Genomic DNA, 23,415 nt, shown 5'->3' with positions numbered 1-23,415 from the left:
AATTTCTAGAAAATGTTACTTTATTAGGTGCAAGCATCTCTTATTTCAATAAAGCATAATTGAGAATATATCTGATTTAAAAGAAATACTCTCACGTGGCAGTGCTGCAATGGCTATTGAGGAAGCAGCCAAGTTTTTTCCTTCTTTATGCCATTTAAATATTTGATTCCTTTCTGCATGATGTAGCAGGACCTTTTGGTATCTCATGATTTGTCCCGTTTTGTCTCCCTGAATTTCTCATTTAACTGTCCATGCCTCTCTGTCTGTACTTCTCCATTTCCTTTTCTGTCTTCATTTTCTTCATTTCATGGCTATTCTGAAGATGAGTCCCAAATACTTGGCGCTAACTGCCTAAGGGAGGGACTCCTGTCTTTAGAATCATATCTCTCATAGTAGAAATAGTAGAGGTATCAGGAGATTTTATTTTTTATTTTATTTTTTATTTTATTTTTTATTTTATTTTTTATTTTATTTTTTATTTTATTTTTTATTTTATTTTTTATTATGTTATTTTGCTATGTAAAACTTGGCTGTTGCAGAAATTTTGGTCTTGGAGAGAAAAAGATTTGCCCCCACAGCTGGAGTCAGTTTGTGGATAAGCGTAATGGCATCCTGATGTTGTCTGGGTTCCTGTGAGGTGCAGGATAACAAGGATTCGGGTGCTGTGTTCCTGACTGCTGCAAGAGGCCCTAGAGCACCCACCTGCCCTGGCCACAGCCCTGCAGAGCAGCCCCCAAGCTGAGACACCCACAGCTGAAGTCTGCTGAGCCTGCGGGGCATCGCTCGGTGAAGCTTAATAGCAAAATCACTGCTCAGCAGCAGAGAAATGGTTCTCTCATTGGTTTCAGGGACAAGAAACCAAGATAACTAGCAGCTCAGGAACAGTGTAGGGCAGAAAGGGCCCAGAGAAGTAATCAATTTGACTATTTATAGCAAATATTCTCAGAACAGAGCAGAAATTATTTCTTCAGAAGGGTTTCATCCTGACACTTGCACGTCTTCCATCTTGTGCAGCTTTAGTATCGTTCGGCTCTGGTAGGAATTAATAGATCTAAGCAACAGCAGCAGTAGGAGATACAGGAGTTGGTGTGCTTTCCCACAAAGAGCCCCTTGCATTTAGACAGGATTCATGAAGGGAAAAAGAATACGTGCTTTATTGAATGTTTGTCTGTAAGTGGATTACTTTGTCCATAAGTATTTGGAAGAATTATCCGTGAGTAATCTGTAATCACCTTCTTCCCAAATATTACTTCCAAAGCACATGAGAGATTAGCAACTGTACATTTGACAAAATCTAGTACGTCCAGCGTTAGGAAAAAAAAAAATCGAAGTTATTTCTTTATGTAAAGAAATCATTCTGAAGGATAATTCAGCTTTTTTTTTTTAACTTTGCTTTTTATAGGTTTGGAGATACCACTTTGCAGGAAAACATTAACCAGGAAAACCTACAACTTCTAAAAGAATATTACAAGCTGTTTACAGAAAAAATGCCTCCTGATTGTGAGTACAAAATAATTCAATACCCAAATAGCTTTGAAAAGGTTTGATAGATGAAAGGTTATAAGGAAATCATATTAGCAAAATATTAGTGTGCAGCTTTTAGATTTAGGCCTCAATCCCATAACTCGTTCCATAAAGTTAAACACTTTGTGCCTGTAGACAGCCCTGCTGAAGCAAGTAGTGATTGCAGGCCCAAGGCCATAGGAGAAACTACAGGGAGAGCGAAACAAGGTAATGATAAACTAAACAGCACTTGTAAATTATTAATATAATATGCTTTTAAATATTTCAAGTAGAGGACAGTCTGTACCTACTATGTTTGTACAGAAATATTCAGTGGAATTTTCATGAGTTTCAGTCATTCCGTCGATTCTTATTTCTGAATATGTATTAAGATACGGCAAACCACTGAGAAATCTGCAGATGCAAATACAAGCAATGAGCCACATCATAATGTCACAGACATTAGTAGCATGGTTCCGTTAGGATAGGCCCTATATTCCAATTTTATAGAAATTCGATATCATAAACATTACTATTGTGTTGCTACAATTGCTGAAAGCAAACACTGAAAATACCATTTGTATCAATCTAATCCTATTAAAGTATTCTTATCGCCATACTCCCAAATGTTGCAAATTGTACAGGCTCATTTTAAATACCTTGGATTTAGGTCTCTCCTTCCCCTTGGATAAGGAGCTGGGAGAGAGAATCTTTTTAATCTAAAGACCTGACATCCTATAGGACGTGTGTAACTCCTCATGATGAATACTGCTGGTTCAAATCCTATGCAGAGCTTCTGTTCTCTTACAGAAAATTTTGTGTTGATTGTTGTTGCAAATTACCCATTTACATGTATGTGCTCATAGTTATGTGTAATGTGTCCCTGTATACGTATACATGCTTGTCTTTTATATCAGGTTAATTTCCATTTGTTAGTAATTTTGACAAAAGTGAAAGTTCTGTTCTTAAAGGGTGGGCAGTATGCCCTTCCATCCACCCACATCTCTAGTAGTTCTAAGATTTCTACAGAAAAACTCATACACAAAGTTAGTAATTAATTTAGGGGAATCCTGCCAAGAAAAACTAACCCTATCTGGGGGTAGCTCTGAGGTAGATCTGGTACCTCATAAATGGATTTGATTATAGAAAGCAAGAATTTGCGTGCAGAAAGTATTGGCTGCTTTTCCTTAATAGAAACTAACCTTGTACTGTTTTCCTCCAGAAGGATTATTAGTGAGCCACACAGTCTTCCTGGACTTCCTCCAGACCATGCAGGCTTTTGAGAACTATAATTGTCGAACTCATCGAATCTTTCCTGGTTATTATTGCCACCTGGATTTTTCTCTGCCTCTAAGATCTCAGTCTCTTAATTGTCCAAGTTTTTACAGACCACAAAGCAGCTTCTGGTCCCACTGACCTTCCCAGTAGCTCCCTGCTGTTATAGGGAGTCACACTTTTGGCTTGGAGGAATGTGCCTTTTCAACCAGCTCCCTGGAAAGAAGTGAAGCACTCTGAGCTTCAGCTGTGGGAGGGCTTCGGGTTCCTCCCCCATGTCCCCACCTCTATGCTCAAGTTCTTAGGAAGATAAACCCCTCCAAGCTGGCAGCAGCCCTATTGTTGTAGGCAAGTGAGAGCCATTCAGTTTTGATGGCTCCTTGATGGTTTTGTCACACCTTTCCAGACAGTTTCCTATAGTGCCAAATCTGTGCTACAAAATTCACGGAGTTGTTAGTTACAAATAGTGCTCATAAAGCCAGAATGTGAGGAGTCGCAGCCCTGTTGGCCAGGCCATTGTGTCCACCATCCTTAGGCAGCCTCACTTGCCTCATGCTCCATTGGTACATTCAATTTCAAAGAATTCAGTTTGCCGCTCCCATAAAGTTACTGCCACCTCTGCTATTAGTTTTTCTCCCATCTCTTTAATTCCTATTGCCAATAACGTTCTAGTTTTCTGTCTGTTCCTGATTATTAAGTCTTTAGCTGCATGTGACTGCATATGCCAAACACTGACTTTCTTCTTTCAGATGAACACGTGTTCTGACACTCTCCTGTTTCTTCATTCTTAAATTCTCTAATAGGAAATTCTAAAAACAATAAAAAACAATGTGGTCCCAGAAATATTCCTACCAAAAAACGCCAACCAAATGTAGTTGTGTTTTAGGTGCCAAAATAGTCCTGCTTTTATACAGTAGGTAATGATAGCAGGGGTTCAAAAATACATAATGGTTGTTTGGTAGTATGTAATTAATTGAAAAGAACATCTTAGAACTCAATTTAAACAGCTGAAAGCATAAAATCAGAGAAACTCCTGTTGCAAGTGGTATTTGGTGTTGCTGGTTTGATTCGTAACACCCACAGCAACATCAATGTTGCAAAGTATTGGCCTGTGGGAGAAAAGGGAGGCATCCAAGGTATAGAGATCCTACAAGCAAATGAAGATTTTCTTCCATAGCATCATAATGTGTGTAGCAGTATATGCATTTTCAACATAAAATCTGTTTTGTACTTTCAAGCTTCTCTCCTTTAAAATATAAGAGAATGATATGACAGTTCAATACCACTTTGTGACACAAAGAATTGAAGCAATTGTACACAGCCAGTCAAGATGCAGCTCATTTGACAATATTATGAATTAGAAGAATCTTGATTAGCTACAGTGAAGTCATCTCTCTGAGACGATGCATTTTCTGCTGTGAACCAAAGGAAAACTGCTTTGAAGGAATAAAACACTTACCTAGTGATACATTCTCATAATCTGGAAGCATCTTTTTAGAGTGCTCATTGTATGTTATGTGCTTTAAACGGACAGATGCAGGATAGCTATAATAGTCTAGCAAGTTGTGATGTATTTTCATATGCTCTATATTACCTAATTGAATGATCAGGAATTGTAATACACAAATAAAACCATCTTCATTAAGATTATTACAAAACTAGTTTCATTGTACTTTTTCTGCACTTTTTCTTTTTGGCAGCACAGTGTAGGAAAGACAACCTAAATATTTTTAGAATAGTTCTTTTTGAGTATATTTAAATTACTTCTTACTATGAATTACAAATGAGGGAAACTACAGAATTCATCAGAGATAAAAGGTAAAAGCCTGTTGATAAGGGGGATCATTTCAGCTGTGATCACGTTAGGAGAATGGATTTTGACCTTCATTGGTAGTTGTCTCATTTTTACTCTTTGAATTGAGTATAAATCTTAGGCTTGGGGTTTGGGTTTTTCCCCACTGAATTGACACATCCTACTTTTTCTTGTTGAAAAAATGAATCAGTTTATCAATTTGGTTTCATTTTTCTTCCACTGGTTCTCAGACTTTCTTTGGTGATAACGATTATTAAATTTCTTCTTACTTCACGATCACAAGAAGAAATATCTTTTTTAAAAAAAAGCTTTTGATTCTTTCGACTGATTTTCAGTATTAATGAACATAAAGATAACATAAAGGAAAAAAAGTATATACAGACACAGAACAAAAGAGCAGATTAAGATGTTTACTCTTGAATTCCCTATAGACATGTACAATTAATAAAACTTCAGTTCAGCTGCCGTACCAAGGCCAAGTAGGTAGAATTTTGGATTTTTTTTCTATTTCAAAATTAAAGTCCCATTATGTTCAGACTGAGAAATACCCTAAAATTTTTGGAGCATATTTAGTGCATTATGCTATATTAGGAACTAAAGCATCACTTTAAAATGAAAACAAGATGTTCTGTTTTGAAAAACAAAATATTTTTACTTAAAAACAAAAAAATCGTCCTGTCAAAGCAGGTTTTAATACACTCAATTATTTCTCTATTTATTTCCACTAAATGTCTATAATAGTTGATGAACAGCACTACAGCAGAGATTTGAGTGTTTTCACCTTCCATGTACAAGATAAAAATTGAAGGCACTTTAATTTTCCATGGTGAAGATCTTACAGGCTGCAACCCAGTACTTAGAAGGAAATAGGGTTTGCTTGTTCCCTAAATATTTAGCTGGTGCTTTCCATCCTCTCTTCCTAAATAAGGCTGTAATGTTCTTTAATGTGGGCATTCTTTAGGTGGCACAACCCTCTCATCAGTCTTTCCATAATGAGCAACCTTAAAATTCCTTTTTTTCAGGTCTGCCACATTTTCAAGAACAAAATGATTTAAAGGGATTGCTAGAAAATCTCCATCAAAATATCCAGGCCAAAAAGAGGAAGAATATAGAAATCATGTGGCTGGCTGCAACGGTGAGCTCTCTTGCTTGTTTCAAATACATTCACATGATGAACTACTTTTCACATGCCTGCTGATACTTTAAGTGCCATGGGTTTTAAGGGTAAGATTGGAAAACTCAGTGGTTAAAGTAGGTAGATGTGCTGAAATGGCTCTTCAGCATTTCCATTCTGACAGTCTCTCATCCCACTCATGAATATATGTCTTCCTACACTTAAAGTACAGATATTTTCATTCTCTCACTTTCTGAACTGATAGAACTGACTAGAATTTAAAGCAAGAGATGGTCTCGGTCACTTCATTATCCCCTACGTCTTCCAGTCCCTTTTCTGCAGAGCCCATGACCTGTGCTGCTGCTTGGGGTTGTTTTGTCCCAGATGTTGGATTTTTCATTCATCTCACTGAGCTGTGTAACAGACTAAAAGAGGTTTGATTTTTCCTTTGGAGCATGTTGTTTCTTTAACTGACTGAGTCTGTTTTTAGACAGAGGAATCCCCTCATCCCCAGGATGGGCAGAATCAATTCAGTAGATGATCATGCATATATGTAAATTTATGGCCTCCTATGAGAGAAACAATAGAGTATTCTGCTACAGTATCTAACTTTTTTGTTTAAAATCATTTCCATTCTTTGACAATATAAAATTCTTCCTTTTATTGTTTAATGTCCATAAGCCTTGAGTTTGTATTCAGGACATGATTACTTGCCCTGGTGTTTTTTTAGTATTGCTGCACTCAACTTTTGATTTTCTATAATTGAGGTACTAATGTTTTATAAATAAGTCTTTAATTGTATCAGTACAACTTTTAGTCAATCACATTTTATGTTTGTTTGGGGTTTTTTGATGTGGGGTTTTTTTTGGTTTAGCCAGTGTCACTATGACTGCCACTCCAAGGCCACTGATGGTAACACAAAATAAACTATATGCAAAGGGCAGACATTCAGACACAAGGAGAACACAAAGAAAAATGTTTATCGAACAATGGATAATAATGTGCTTTATTCACATAATTCCTTTTTGTTCCTCAGTTCTCTGTTTTTCTGTATACATGTTAAAAAAACCAAACAAGCCTTAGGTGTTTATAAAGAGCACAAGCTTTTCAGGAATGTGAAATTCAACCAGGTAATTGTCTTAGATTTAGACAAGTGCCTTGGGTGGCTCTGCCTATTTATACAAACAAGGCCTTTGGTATCTACTGATACCAAAGCAAGACCTTTTATTTTGGGGAACTGTGAAATGCATTTACCCGTCAAGGCAAATAAATATTTTATACAAATTATTAGTAAAATTTTCCATGACTTTTCATTAAGACCAGGAACAAGACAATATTAACTGTGTCTCTGTACTAATAACACTGCTGTATTTTTTTATATTGTTTATAGTGTTTTGGTTTGTGGTTAATAAATATTATCACATGCTATTGCCATATAAATCTTTTGTGAGTAAAAATGTAAGCTTTTCTTGCAGTACCAGTTCTGCAGTTACTATGAGACACTGCTTCTTGAATAAGTAAAAGGTAAATCTGTACAGGATAATGTAAAATGAGCTACAAAGAGTATGACAGAATTTACTTAATATTTGGATATAGGTAGTTGTCTTCTACCATCTCTTCAGGATTTTCTGAAAATATTTTCATGGATAAAAAGCATTCTTTGGACAACTGGTTCAGATTTTTCCTTCATGTGTTGTATTTCTCGTTATGTTACCTTACTGTAACCTTATGAAATGAGTATTTCTGGACCTGTTGATCTACATGCTGTTATACTATGCTACATTTATTTATTGGAAAGACATGATTCCCTGATCTAAGGGTATCACCTGGTTATTGCAGCAGATGTACGAATGCCACATGGATATGCATATGTATCCGCACTTACATGTGATCCCTGTTTGTAATGGACTGTGAGAATACATCTGCATTTTAAAAGTCAGCTTTTGCAAGTTGATATTACAAATATTTCTTATTCTAAATACAATGGGACAGAGATTTAAATGTTATGTATTTGCTTTTACTTAGCTGAACCGTTGATCTTCTGTGTCATACCAGCAGAAATAATCAGAGTATTGATTATCCTTGTTTTAGTCTCCATGGTTTTATATGCTTTTATCATCCCATCTTTAAACTTATCCACAATCCTAATCATTTGAATCCATGTTCATTAGGGAGAGTTTCTAAGGCTCTAATGAATGATATGTCTATTTCTTATCCTCCTATATCTTGAGAATATTTGGGGAAGAAATGAGCAAAATTGAGGATAAAATTCAAGCTGGACACTAATAATAAACTGTGCATTCTGATACAATATTACTATGTATTTAGTATTGTCCCTTATTACATTTTTAGAGCATCAGATCACTGTATTTACCCATTTGAATTATTTACTTTAACTGCTGCTGCTTAGGGAACTGAGTCACTCTGAGGATTTATCTGGACTAGCCTACCAGATTAACCTACTCTTCTTCTTAAGTCAGAAGCAAAGACTTTTTAGAAATTGTTTGAATTAACAGATTGTCTTCTGTTTACTCCACTTTAAAATGATCAAGATGTTTCTATTGAACTTCAGTGCAAAATAAGCTTGTGGTTATGGTCATTTGCTTGTTGTGCCTAGAATGCTGCTCAGGTCCAAACTGACTCACAGTAGCCAGCACTTGATCTGTATGCTGTCAGTCAGCCCAGATGTGGGATTCAAGCTCCCCCTTTCACATGAGAGGCCATCACCCACCCAGAGTAATTATCTGGGTTTTTTTCTTACGACTCCTTCAGTTTGAATAGTCACAATATGACTCACGAACTTCAAAAGAGGCTACTGTAAAGTGAATTAATCTTTTCAATTAAGCGGTTAACTGCTTTCACAGCATTATCAGCTCTACTTGATATTTCTTTAAAAAAAGTCTTACAGTACATTTTAAAAATCCCAGTGCAGCTTCTCAAGTTTTGAAACAGACTTAAATTTATAATTTTGAATTATGGGAAGGAAGAAACACTCAGAGGTTCTCCTTTACTAGCCTGTACTTTTTGGGTTCACAGTTAGGTTTAGTTAATTAATTCCCTGGATTCAACTTTTGAGATTTATCCTCACTGTGATATCACAAAAGACCTTAAAAACTGTAAGTCTTGTCTGGGCCATCGATTTTAATAGAATTTCTGAGAATGCAATTAATGGATTACAAAGTGCTTATTTGCTGAAGTGAGATTATGAAGGTCATGTTCCAGTTTCATCCTGCAAGATCCCGAGTAAACACTCGAAAAGTTCCTTAGGATCAGGCCTAATTGCTGTTGTTTATGGCTGTGCCCTGTTCTCATAACTATTCCCTTTTTTGATGCTGTTACAGCTGAGATTGTCCAGGGCTAGGAGCAAGCACAGCTGGGCAGAGGGTATTCTCTTTTCTTAGGACAAAGCATATCGAAGGAAAGGTAGACCCATACACAGGCACACCAGATCTCCTTCAATTTTTTCTTTTCCTAATGAACTACTGTTTCAACCCAAAGTATAAATTAATGGACTGGTACAAGCACAGTTTTATTGTTAAAATGAGAAATTGTCCTTGAAATACGTCACATTTCCATTCTTTCTTAAAATTTTGTCAAAAAGTAGAGTGAAGGTAGACACTCCATGGCAGTCACTTGTGTCAAGCTGTAGTAGTTTGAGGTCACACATTGAACACTTCAGCTGTTGAAAATAAGGACTATATTTAAATTCAGTACATAGAAGTGTCTGAATCCATACCCTTATGAGGAGCCCTATATGTTCACATGTCTGAGTTTAAAAAGACTTGTCAAAGATTTTATTCATCTTTTTCAACTGTCATTAGATCTCCAGACAAATAAGCTTTAATTGAATAGGGTGGTTGTTACAGAAATTGAGGAAAAAATGAAACAACTTTTCCTTTTATAGTCTCAGCTAACTCAAATAGCTTTTATTTCAAGTGCAGGAAATTGGATACAATGGCTTGTTAAGTGTAGACATTTGAGCAACTTGCTTAAAATGCTTAGGACTAAGAATAGTAGATTTTTTTTTCTTTCTTTGTTTCTGCATCCATCATTGGTTTCTTGCTTCACTTGCCTGAGGAGTGTTGGGGTGGGCAGGAGGCAGAGTTGGTTGCTACTGCAGTACAAGATTGTGTGCAGCTCTCCTAAAATCAATAAGGGCTCCTTTTTCCTCCGTGGGCAGGTTATTTGTAGGCTTGTCCTGCTGATGAAAGCTCTGAAGATCTGCTTTTAGAATGTGTCATTTGGACACATTGGAAATGGGCTATAGATCAGTAGCTATAATCTTTTGGTACTATTTTTGTTAGACTGTTAATGCTACAAATTTATGAACAAAAGATAAATTTAGACTGCTCTTCAGCACCTTTTCACCTTTTGTAGCACTGTATCAGGCCAACATGGGCATAATCCTTAGAACGTGAAATTCCCTGAAGCAGTGCTAATAACTGATTTAACTGCAAAGACACACGTCAGCAGCCATATGATTCAGGTTTGAATTACTACCTTGCAATAGAGATTTTATTCTTGAAAAGTATTGTACTTCTCTGTATTCGTTGTCTGTGATTGCAAAATTGTGGGAGTTTCACAGCCTGTCTAGTGTGTAGAGAACACGAGGTGTGAAAAGGCAACCCTTTGACATCTGCCCGTGTTTCAGATTTGCCGCAAGCTGAACGGAGTCCGCTTCACCTGCTGCAAAAGTGCCAAAGACCGGACATCCATGTCGGTGACGCTGGAGCAGTGCTCCATCCTGAGGGACGAGCACCAGCTTCACAAAGACTTCTTTATTCAGGCGCTGGATTGTATGAGAAGGTATGTGGAGATACTCTTGCATGTCCCTTGTGTTGGGAGCTCGGCTGGGAGCTGTGGGACTAGTGTCCAAAGCTGATTGCAGGTGGGCGATGAGCCCCAGGCCCGACCCAGCAGAGAACTGCCCAGCAAGGGCTTTACCACTGCATGTTTTACCACTAATTAAGAGTTTCTGAGATAGATACGTGAAACCCTGTGAAGCGTCACTTCGCTAACTGCAGAATTTGACTGAGTTATTTGAACAGTTTCTTAGGCTTTCATAAGGCTTAAAATTTTAAGAACGTTATATGGGCCTATTAAAAAACAGAAGTTATTTTCTTTTTTAAGAATAGTTTTGAAATGTTTACACACTCATAAAATAAAGTTTAGACAAATACTGTGAAAGAAGCATAAGCTTTTGTTACAAATGGTAGTTCCTATTAGTTCACGTCACTAAAAACAAAAGAAAAACACACCCAAGTATATTTAGACTGATGGTGGTTGCCATTGTGTCTGATAAAATCTTTACTGTGCTTAAAAACAAAGTTTCATTGTGAATTACAACTATGCAGAAATTGAGGCTGATGTTATCAGAAATGTGTAAATACAAGATGTAAAGATTTCTGAATATTTGGAAAAAAAAAAAAAAAGAGCAAACAAGTTTTGATCATAAAGTGAATCCAGATGCTATGTTTCTAAAGAAACTTTCATAATTGGCTTTTAATAAGTACTAGATTGTATTTTCTCTAAGCATTTTTTAAATGTATCCAAAATATTCAAACAGTTTATAGCAAAGGTCACTGCAAAACTAGTAGAAAATGTTCTGGTCAACCTGCAAAGAAGCACTTACGTGAAACACAAATTGTTTGCATGTCAGATTTGCAAAGATCATATTTAAGTAACCCATGATGCTTGAAGTCTGTGATTGTTATTCTTGACCTTAATATTTAGTATTGTCAGATTAGGTGTTTGATGTGTGAATTAATACTGTAGGTTCACACATGTAGGGTCCTTTTTTCTTGTGGAAAGGATAGGTGTTCTAAAGGAAAAAGGTAATGCCTACAAAGAGTGAGTGTGCAGGACTGAGATGGCTGAGAAGCAGAGCTGGGTTGCAAGGTGCTAGTGTAGCGTGATGTATTAAACAGAGGTGTATCGTTTTCTGTGTGTCATTAGCTTACATAAATCCCTTCATCTCTGCAATATATCAGTGAGTGAGTGACTCTTGTGTGCTGTCTTTCATAACTACATGTTTTATCATTAATGAAAAATTTCTCAGTTTTCTGTGTTAAATTTCATTTGTGTTGGCATTTCAAATATGTTGTTTTTTTTCTTTTATGTCTCCACCAAATGCAAAAGTAAGTTACAGTAAGTTACAACACGCAGGCAAACTAATTATATAAAATCATTATTATGTTAGAATAGCATTGAGTAGTACATTGGAAAAGTTTCACAGATATAAACTTGATTTAAAAAAAAAAATTAAAGCCCTGCTATTTATGCAAACTCAGTCACTATTACAAAACTGTAGTAGGTTTTTGTAGACTAAAATGTAAGTGACTTTGAGTGCTTTTATATCACATAATTGATCTGAGAGCTGAGAAGATTAACACATTAAATACATTTACAGATAACAATAAACTGGAGTCACAAAAGAATTTGTGACCAACATGGAAAAATCTGGAGAGAACTTAAAAAGTAAATGAGCAGATGGGTATATGAGCTTGAAGCACCATCACAAAAATTTTAAATTTATGTTTTTGCTGTAGTTTAAAACAGAGAAGTTCTATCCTGCCAATATCTTGTAAATGTGCTTGAAACAACCTTGAACTGAAGAAGTTGCTATGTTGGATGGAAGGTAATAATTTTGACTTTGGCAGTAGGATTGTCTGGGACTTAAAGCAAGGGCCTTGCAAGTAGTGGCAGTGACAGACAAAATAACCTACAGCATCGGGATAATAACTAGATCTGTATAACGCTGTTCGTACAACTGGAGATTAATTAAAAAGAAAAAAAAAAAAAAAAGAGCTGCAAAGTTACTTTATTTTCTCATGGCCTGATGAGTAAAGTCCCAAAAGTCAGAACAGAAGAATAAAAATGTCAAATGGGGATACATGGTACTCAGCTCTATGGTCCCACCACTGAGAGTTGGTCAGACAGTTTTAAAAGCTGCCTTTGAGTGCTTTTTTGGTGTCTTTGCTCCAGACATTCAGCATGGACCGTTGGACCCCATCTGGGGCTGGAGGTGCTTGCGGGACAGCGGTGGGGGCAGCGCTGGGCTTTCCTCCCGCTCCCACACAGCAGGATCCTGCAGCTGGGCGCTCTGCGTGTGGCGGGCAGAGAAGGACAATTTGAGAGAGCAAACTGAGAAGGAAAGAGCAACCAGGCAAAAGAGAAGTGGAAGGAAAGCTGTAGTTTCCACAGGAAGACATATATTAATAATAGCATTTCAACTAAAGCTCCTGCATTGTATTTGAGGAAAATTTGGCAGCTGTGTTTTTGAGGTTTGTGTGAATAAGGTCACCAGACTTGTTTGGTAGTTGCCGTGATGCCCTTTCATCCTTTCTTTTTATTTGATTACTATTGCAAAGTGTTATTTGGAAGATTATGGTGGGCGTTTCTAAGCTTTTCATTGACTGCATATAGAAGCTTTTAGAAAGATTTTCATGTCTAAAAGAACCTATTTTGTTTTAAGAGCAGACAGAGAAAATATCTGTTCACCATTTAATTTACAGTTTTATCCATTTTCCCCAATGAATCTTCTCTAGATTACTTAGTTAAACTCTGTCAATCAAATCCCATTATGATGATTGCCACAAATCACTTTTAAGCCTTTTGAAAGAGCAAGTAGACAAGAAAAAGTCAATTTTAACATCCAGAATCGTAATAGATTGGATTGATCTTTGAAAGGTTCCTTTCAAGAGTTAACAGTAGGAGATAGAGAATACTGTGAAACGAAGTGAGTTGCAAAAGTAAATGACGCTCCAAAAGCAGCTGTTATTGGAAATGTCATAATTTTGAGATATGAAAATTATGAAGGTGCCTGTGTAGCTGCAAGGCTTTTTCTTTTCCTGCCAGTGTTGACACAGCTTTGGTGGTTGGTGTAAAAGGGAAGTGTGGGCTTTTGGGTTAGTGCGCTTTTTTTTTGCCACCAGATGTCTGGAGATGCTGGATTTGTGTGTGCTGCTGCTTTTCAGCTTCTCAGTGTTCCTGGAATTTTGAGCAAACCAGAGGCAATTTCAGATGTTTCAGTTTGTGTGCTTTCATGTACATTGCACAGCGCTGTTTTGGAAAATACTGCCAGTAGCCACTATTTAAGCATTTGGTTTGTAAGTGGAATCACTGCCTTGTAGTGATAAACTATGTGATGTTTATTGCTTCTTTAAAAAAAAACTGTGCAAAAATCCTATTAGTTGTTCTTCTGGCTTATGAAAAATATGGTGAAATTATGATAGGAATTCAAGCTGTATCACAATAATATATGGTTTTGTCTTCTGGGTGCAACTAACCATTATGATGCTACAACTAATGTATATGTGAAGCGGCTATTCCATAAATAATTCTACATATTATAGTTTTATTGGTACGTGTATGTGATTTCCATTGATCTTAGTGACATTCATAGTGCTGAATGAGGAAAATCAGTATGTTATCCTCTCTGTATCAAGTTCTTGCATTTCACATCATGCTAGAATCATATTTATAATGTTGCTGCCACTTTCAAATGACCTTTTTTTGTGAACAGCAGTATTCTTATTTTTCCATTCAAAAATATGTGGCTATTTCTTGTCATTCATGTCAACTATATTCCAAGAGGCAGTGAAGAGACAAAACTGATTTACCTGAGTTTATTGCAGTATCTGTCACACAGTTCTCAGTTTTGTCTTTAGAGCTGACGACTGTGTAAGGGAGTTTGGACCCTGGCAGCCAGGACACTATGAAGCAGTTCTGTAAAACTCATTTGACTTTTTTTTTTTCTGAACGTTTTTAATTGTAATGTTTCAGTGACAAGGCCCCTTTTGGAGGCCTTTGTGAGGAACCTCAGAATCTCCTGGGTTTTGAGCATTTTTTCCAACAAAGCCTCAAAACTAAAACCGAGCAAACAAAATGACAAATCCCCTGTCAACAGCGAAGCCTTCAGGCTTTCAGTCCAATAATCATTCTTAGCAGGGCACAATACCTGTCAGATATTTCAGATATTAAATGCAAAATTTGACTCAATGTAGGACACACTTTTTTCACCTGAAACAACAGTCAAGGATATTTTGGATTATTTTAGACAAATTGCCTATCAAAAATCTGTTTGAATGACAAATACAAAGAATGGATAGTCTAGGCAACAAGGTATGGACTTTTGATGGCCCAATTGTGAAGCAAATAGCTGTTTGAGGGAACCTTTTCTTAAAGATAATCTTAATGATGTGTGAGTTGAGAAGGAGGAGTAGGTGCAATAGCTCTTTAATCAGGGACCTTCAGACGTTGTGGGTGGAATCCACAGCTCTAGGCTGACAGAGACCTTGGCCATGGAAAGGCCTACTTGTGATTGTTACGTGGACTGGGAAACTAGAGCAAAGGGACACGATGAGAGACTGGGATCCACCAGCAGATCTTTCACATCCCAGATTTACCCTGCACCTGAGAGCTTGTGGCAGTAAATGCATCATGTGAGGGACCACATAAAAGATGAAATACATGTTCTCCTCTAACCATCTGTTTTTCCAACTTTTTCTCTTTTTCCAACTCATCTGACCTTTTTTTTTTTTTTTTCTGAGAGTATTAGTGCAGTGTAAACAAACTCTAAAGGGAGAGCCTGGCTTCCAACATAGATTTTTTTTCATCATTCTATGGTTCTTTGGAAACTGAACATTTATATTTTGAGGTACAAACTTTAGATGGAAAGATTTACATTACCTAATGTATTGAAAGGGGCCTGGCATTAAGTAACAGCAAAGTCCAATTTTGATGTGTTGAATCAACCATCAATTTTGTTTTCTAAAACTAAATTACTGCTTTTTAAAAATAGCAACCATGTACAGAGGAAAAGAATACAAAATGGAGTGAGATGGCCACAAGATGTAATAAGAATCAGTGCAGTTGGCACCTTGTTGGACCTTAGAATAAAGGTCTATTTCTGAGCATCCTTGTGGAAGGAGAATGGCAGACAACCATTGCAGACAAAATATCAAACAGTAGCTTGAACAGGCTGTGTTAGGTCTAAGGTTTTCTAATATGACTACTCAGTTTCACAAAAATGATCTTTATAATGTGTCTTTCAAGCAGTTCTATTTTTTTTTTTAAGACTTAAAAAACAAAAACAAACAACCAAAAAAAAGGGGCACCAAGGGAAAAAAAGCAAAGAAACCCAAACACACTTTATTTGCACCATAGCAGGCTCAGGAATGTCATTGGTGAGGTTCAGGCTCCTACATGGGCAAATTAAATAAGTAAAATTGCAGTTGTTCTGTAATATAGTCCCTCACATTTTTTTTCTGTTTCATTTGGGTCAGATGTTCGAGTCCATGTTTTGCGAGGGAATGTTCTCTAGCTGACTACAGAAGTTTCATTTCTCATGTGTCTTGTTTCTTCAATCTGTTCTCAAATTCTAATTTCAGACTACTTTCTGGTCAACAGCCTGGTCAGAGCCCTGAGAACACTTACGAGTACTTTATTATCTTCCTCTTTTACAACAGACTATTGCTTGAATATTTCCCTCTGGTAGCTCTTTCTTCCCCTGCTTTGTCTGTCTTCTCTTCTCTTTTCAAGAGCTTGGGCATTGGCTTCAGTCACTATATAGAGAGAAGAGCCGAGAGAGTCCCCCTGCCTCATTGCTTTTGCTTTGTATTGCAGCAGTTATCATCTGCCAAGGAGAAGAACAGCAAGGAAAAGTCTTGTCTAACCCTTGACCTCACAGACTTCCAACAGAGATTGAATCCTCAAAGTGTGTACCTGCTGCATTTTAACAAGTCTTTGTTAGGAAGAGGTGATTTGAGATTCTAGCAGGAGACGGCTCTTATGATAGTTATGTCTCTAGTACTTTTATTACGTTGGTACAGAATATCAAATCTTGCTCTTCAGCAGGGAGGTACTAGTTGGACTAACAATTGAAAGTAGAATCTTAATGGAAAGCATTATTCGAATTTAATTATAGTTGCCCTTCCCCTGCAGCCTATAATAATATTCTTGGGTTAATCACTGGGGAGGAAAGGAGTGTTCAAGGGAAAACAGTAAAAACTCTGCCACTTTGCAAGGAGTATTTAGACATGTGACCCCAGGCTACCTCACCAAAACATGTAACTTTCCAACAGGCAGTAAAACAGAATTTCTAAAGTAAATGCTTTGTTTTTCTGTCACTCCCTGAGGAAAAGGCAGTACCATCAGAAGCAATCTGTATTGCCTCTAAATTTTGACACCAGCATTAGCTGGGTGAGTCCTTGAAATGCACTTGCTTCTCCATCATTATGTTGGAAAGCTGGGTACTTCAAGAAGACTCAGATCCTGACAGCAATTTTTAACTACTGAATAGTCAAGCATACTAATTTACCAATTGCAGTGTATTAGAGCCCAAAAAAAAGTTCCTTTTCCTTTGAAAAGGAAAATGTTTGACTGTGTTTGGGTTTTAGTTTTCTGACAATAAGAAAGAAACCTTGCTTCCCTGTGGTCTTTTTGCTGAAGGAAGTCCTTGCCCTTTCACTTAAGGATGTGTGTGACACAGTTCTCCAACTGACAACCAGATTTAAAGGAATTTAAACAAAAAACTCACCCTACTCTGATTTTTCTGCTTTGATTTGTACTTTTTATTCCTCACTGAGATATCAACAGGGTGAATGATCTGTTAACTACCCCATATTAGCCCTATCTTGATCCAAATGAGAGCGTAGGGAGTTGAGCTCTGCCTTCCCTCTCAGTGAATGTTTTAATTATTCAGTACAGACAGTGAGAAAGATATGTATTTAATTACCAGGTGCATACTGTGCTCACTTAGCTTTCAAAACTAGCCAAATGAAAAAACCCTCTCCAACAAATTTGCTTTCTAGTTTAGTGCCACAGTCTGTGTTTGGTTCCTTAATAGTGCAACTGTGACTTTAAACATTGCATCTTGATTAATTAAAGGAAAGTGCTTGCACAGTTTACACTTAAAAAAAGCCCTTCTAATGTAAAATGTTTCTGTTACCTTCGTCATACCTAGGTTACAGGACTACAGCTTTCCTGGACTTTACCTGCCATGCTTGGGCAAATCTAGCATGCAAGCAGTCATACTGTCTCAAAATATTGTTTGATGCTCACTTTTGAGATTCTTCTAGTCATCCATGGAAGACTTCGTTAATTGTCTCATTCAGTTAATACTTTAGTGCTTATGCTATTGCTTATTCAGAACTTCCATGAAAGGCTCAGTGTTACCTGAAATCAGAAACTCAGGGTGAGTAATACTAGGTTTCTTCCTATTATCGTTCATTTCTATTAAGGTTTTGTGAGATAGTATGTGGGAAAAGTTATGTATGCATATTTATTATCTGTTAAAACTCCACGTGCCACAGCTGAATTATTGTGGTAATTCATGTGCAGCTAAATCTCTCAGGAAAAGCAACACTGCCAAGCCTAAAATTTAGATGAGAACAGGAAATGAGAATAAGCAGGTAGTAATAGCATACAATAGCTGGTTAGAATTATCACAAATTCAATCTTTTCAAGAATTTATCTGCCTCTAAAACTGTATTATTCTCAGAATAGTATAACATGGGCTGTAACAACTCATAACTTTTTTCCTGCAGTCACAGCCACATGCAGACTGTAGAGAAGTTGGAGGGGACACAGAGAATAGTAGCAACTAGTTGCTATTCTGGCAAAGTTGTTTTGTCATAGAAGTTTCTACATTTCTTCAGGAGAAAGACAATGCAGTGTTTGTCTTATAGTTTACAGCTTATAGCTCCAGTCGGCTTATGTATGGAGCAGATAACAGACATTTCTAGGTCTATTTTTGCTCTCATTTTAGGCTCCCTTAATCCTTTCATCCAACTTAGTTTCTTTTGTAGGAATGCTCCCTCCTTGAACAATCATCATCTCTTCATCCTCCAGCATCCCTCTTCCAGTTTTCTTCCATAACCTCCCTGTTTGTTGTTGTTTGTGGTGGTGGTTTTTTGTTTGTTTGTTTTGTTTGTAGTCATTGGAGTTTGTTTGTTTTTCCTTCAGTCTGCTGCTCTATTTCCTCTTTCCAGTGAGCATTCCCTTGTTTCATTCTCTCCTGCAGCATCGCGTTAGTGTGTGATATTTTGAGGAACTCCTTTGGCAGTAGTTTTGCTCAGCTCAGTTTAGGAGTGAGATTTAGTAGTGGATTCTTATTGTTACTTTCTGTGATAGCTCAGGTATGGTGACATTTCGTAACAGTGTCCTCCTCATTACAGCAACCGCTGGCAGACCTGCACTGGCGTACCTCGCAGCAACACGTCTCCCAGTGTTTCCTTGCAGTCCAAGTTCTGGTAGCTGTTTGCACTGGCATGACCAAATGAGTTCCCATCTGGACTATTATGCCCTTATTATGGATTTCCTACTTTCATGATGTTATCTGTAGCTGACTGGAACTACCCCCAAAACCAGAGCCAGAATATCGCTATCCTGTTCTCTGGATCATTCTATGATAAATTTGGGAGATAATTTGGGGAACTTGCATTCTTAATAGCCTAAGCCTGTATTATAATCTGTATGAATAGGAACTATGTGTTTATAAGGGAGTTAATGCAAAGGAGAGTTTGGAGTCCTCCTAAAATGCACAGCCAAATCACTCCGTGGTTAATTCCAGTTAAAGTGTGTTTCTGCCACCCTGAGACTTTAGTGGTGCTGTGGTTGTATTGTGATTCTGAACATACCTGATGCCAGCATCACTGGGCACTGGTTTGGCTGTGCATCTGTCCCAACCTGGATGTTGCCATGTCTGTGTTGTCTTCCAGCAGCAGGAGAAGCACTTGGCTTTTCTCCTCTGTTGGAGGTGCTCCTAATGCCCCAGGAAAGTGCTGGAGTAGAGTTTCTATGTGTGCAGGGTCCTGGGATCCCAAGCAAGGCTTAACCAAGGTTAAGTCCCATAGACTGAGGAGGTCAGGGAGTGGGAAGGGAATCACTGCTCCCTGAAACTTCTGTTATGAGCTGGAATATTTGGGGTATATGACCCAGCTCCTAGTTAGGCTGCCTATTAACGGGGGAAGAGATACCTCTGCCTGTGGTACTCAGAAGCTTCATTTAGCCTTGTGTAAAAGGTTTCATAGTATTGTGACATTAGGGGTATCGTTGTTCTTTTTTTTTTTTTTTTTTACTCATTTGTTTGTAGCCTTTCCCTTTTATTCCTTAAAAGAGAAAATAGTGCTTTTGGAGGGTAATTCAATAACTCCTGAAATATTACCAACACTTGTAACTTTACTATAAATACTGTTATGGACAGGACTGAAGCTTACCATACTCATGTAGTTAGCTCAGTGAAGAAGCATGAAACCGGGTTTTTGTCTCTTTTTAGGGTGGTTAGAAGTTTTCTGTATCTTTTCATGTCTTATAGACTTTCTTGGGGAATGATTGTCTGAGGCCCAACTGAAGTTTTTCAGTGGTTGGGCATTTATAAGGGATCTCCTTCTCTTTCAGCTCCTCTCATTCATCATAACAGGTTTCCCGATGTATAAGCAACTTGTATTTCTTGCTACAGCCCCCCACTTTGGCAATGTTTCTCTGCAGCTTGATTGTGTATTTCCTTACACCAGTATGAACATAAATCTTTGAGGTTTATCATTCCTCGTTTGAACTTAGCCGAACTCAATGTGTGCAAAGGTTGTGAGGATATACCCAGATGCATCTTCCTTCCCCTCACAGCAAGCACTACCATGTAACCTTTGCTTCTAGAGGAAGAGGGACTAAAAAGACAGCAGCTAATTATTATCAGCAGCAGATCAGTGAGCTACCCTTTGCTTTATAAAAACCAAAAATTATCTCCTCAGCCACAGACCTGCCCCAGTCAACAGTCAGCATTGTCAGATATGAATAATTACTAAAAAAAAAGAAAGTATTAAGGGGCAGTCTGGTCACATATTTATAACAAAGATCTTGCTCTAAGATCATCTGATTAAGAGTTTGTGTCTTGGGTAAACTAGCAAGACTGATGAAACTGTATAATTCCTGTCAAAATAATGTTAAGTTTGCTATGCATTTTGCAAAAATCACTCCTCACTGCTCCGAAGTTGTTGTTGTTTGTTTTTTAATTTAAATCCATTTTTAACTCATTCATAACTGTTGGCAGTGGGTCATCTACAGAATACAAAGTAATCAGCAACGGGAAGTTTTGCTGAACAACTTCCAGCAAACTGTTTTGTGATTTTGTGATAAGATGGGAGTGTCCACAGTAGGTTGTTGTGGAATGTTTTTCATAATGCATTTCAGACAGGAAATAAAAACCAATGCCTTCAGTCTGTTTTGGTAGGTGGTTTGGTTTGGGGGGGGAGACGACGACTTTTTATTTCTGTGGGGTTTTCTAGTGTAGTTTTTGTGGGGGGTTTTTGTGTGGGTTGGTTTGTTTGTGGTTTTTTGTTTGGCTTTGCTTTTTTGGTTGGTGGGGGGTTTGTTTGGTTTTAATTTTATTTTATCATTTTAGCTCAGTTAAACCAAGAGTAGCATGACCTCTATTTTAAGTTGATTTCAGCTAATAAAATGGCTGTTACATTGAATGCCTCAGGAAAGCTAATAAAAATGCCTAAACTGGCACTATGTCAAAGGCATTATTGGCTGGTTTTGAAATTATCGAAGTAGCATCACAGTGCCTTTTAAAGGCAAGCAGTTACAATAATATCTCCATCTCAAAGGTCGATGAATTGATTCTGGAATTCCAGAAGAGTCTGCTTTGACTCGTTATAATATTTATTCATGAGTTTTAAAATGTCTGATATGTTCAGTGTTTTTTGTTGTCATCAGTATCTACTTGGAATATGCTCTATCCCACGTCTTTGTTGCTACTACTTTGTGTTGCTAGGTATTTCTAAGATTTCTCTCTCATTTAAGATCTTACAATAAAAAAGATGCAACACGAGTTTGTTTCCTGAAGAAAATGTGGAGATTTCTAATACCTTATCATTTCTTAATTGTGTTGCATTCTCCACCTTCTCACCCATGTAGCAACCGCTAACATGGTGAGCTGCATTGTGCACTAAATGCCTTTCATTTAATAAGCACTAGTTAAATGTATTCAAAGTAGGTCAAGAGCTGAGATTTGAGCAGATGTGCTCAAACACTTAATGTCAGATGTTCTTGACTCAAAAAGCTTATAATTGACAAGCAGAAGGTGAGATGAATAAGTGCACTTGTGCCACTTTTGTCCCTCTGAAAAGTGCAGATGATACAGAGATGTCAACTCACTCATGACCACACAGTCTTTTCCTTTGTTGGAAATTGAATTTGAATCTACTTTGTCTTAAACAGAGTCTCTTCTAATTGTGCGGTTTATTTTAAATAACAGTTGTGTTGCTGTACTTGAATGTTCAATAGCAATGCTTATCAGGTTCAGTGACTTACTGACATTCACTCTTCTGCACGTTAGCAATTCTCTTTTCCCCCCCACTGTTTCTTACTGGGGTTCACACTGCTGTATCACACTCACAGTCACAGCCTCTTTCCCCCGGCTGCTGCCCCAGGGGTGTGTGAACTGCCCGAGTGCTGCTGAACAGTGCCCCCTCAACATCACACCCACCAAAGGCCTTTCCTGCTTTCCTACTGCAGCGCTGCCTCGGGGAGAAAGTCTCTCCCTGCATCCTCTTTCTCTGTAAAAATTTGCTGCTATAATGGTATTATCAGCAAATTTGCAGACAGTTGCTTTAAATATAGTTTGACATTTCTGTTACACAGAATAACACCATTTGTCACGCGAAGATGCTGCTTGGATTCATTCTTAAAGTGAGCTAGTGCTTGTAAGGCTGATGCTGTGCTGTTTGTTTTCCCTTTTGTGCAGTGGAAGTGGTCCAAGAGGTGCTAGCAACTAGAGGGGTGTTGGGTTTGTTTCTGTAGGATTGACTTTCCCCAATTTACCTGCCTTGCTCCATTCTGTAGGATACTGTCTTGTGTTCTTGTTGAAACTTCCTTCAGCTCTTTCTTCGAGGGAAAAATTATGCTGTTTCATGAAGCCTTAGGTTAGATGTGGTCTCACACTTCTTGTTTACTTGACTCTACAGAAATAGTGGAGTACTTTTTGTAACCAAGATTTTTGTCTGGCTAACTGTAATTTGTATAATTTTAGCCAGAAAAATATTGTACTGATTTTTTTTTTTTTATTATTTAATCTGATAGATTTTACTGATTTTTTTAAATAAAATTAGATTAGATTAAAAATCAGTAAAGTATGTTTCTGGCTAAAGAAGATTGAAATCACCTTCTAGTCGTGCTTTGACAAGGTAAAACATTGCATACAGCCAAGTTTTGCTTCCTGAGTATGGTGGTCTGTGTGGTATAGTGCACAACATGCACATAAGCATAGTCAGAGAAAATGTAGAAATGTAGGAACTGGTGCATTTCATTTTGTCACGTGTCGCTGCTTTATGATGTGAAATGAAATTCATGAAATGAATTTTCAAAATATAATATTTACAAATATTTAAACCACAAACAGTTTCTAGAGTACTTAATCCCTGTATCACTGTGGTTTCTAATTGTTTCGTATGCTTTGACTGGCAATTACAATTCAGTTAAAAGACCCGAGACCTTCAAGTTCTGTCTTGCCTTGTAGCTTTACTATCTTCAGGTGAAGATACTTGTTTGTGGCTGAAGATTTTACTGAGGTAGAAGTGCTGGGAAAATTTGGTCACTTCATGTAATGCAATAGAGCTATTGCTCTTGGTGTTTCAGGGAGGATAATGAAATTTGAGTGTAGTAGCATTTTTCAAATCAGACCCCTTTTCTCACTTTCAGACAGTGAGTA

General features: G+C 37.5%; 1 protein-coding gene across 2 annotated transcripts in view; it reads left to right on the top strand.

Annotated features, from left to right (window-relative positions):
- INPP4B (inositol polyphosphate-4-phosphatase type II B) overlaps positions 1 to 23,415 on the top strand; it is a gene marked incomplete at its 3' end in the record, with an annotated part of 269,087 nt that overhangs the window by 230,409 nt on the left and 15,263 nt on the right. For both annotated transcript variants that reach the window (XM_080343115.1, XM_080343114.1), the window contains 3 exons: positions 1,403 to 1,500; positions 5,614 to 5,726; positions 10,357 to 10,511. In XM_080343115.1, coding sequence (XP_080199241.1) covers positions 1,403 to 1,500; positions 5,614 to 5,726; positions 10,357 to 10,511 — 366 coding nt within the window. The remainder of the gene's footprint in view (positions 1 to 1,402; positions 1,501 to 5,613; positions 5,727 to 10,356; positions 10,512 to 23,415) is intronic.

Source organism: Nesoenas mayeri (assembly GCF_963082525.1).
Source record: "Nesoenas mayeri genome assembly, chromosome: 4".
Taxonomy (NCBI): domain Eukaryota; kingdom Metazoa; phylum Chordata; class Aves; order Columbiformes; family Columbidae; genus Nesoenas; species Nesoenas mayeri.
The sequence above is the reverse complement of the archived record's forward strand: the minus strand, read 5'-3'. Positions and strand labels throughout refer to the sequence as shown.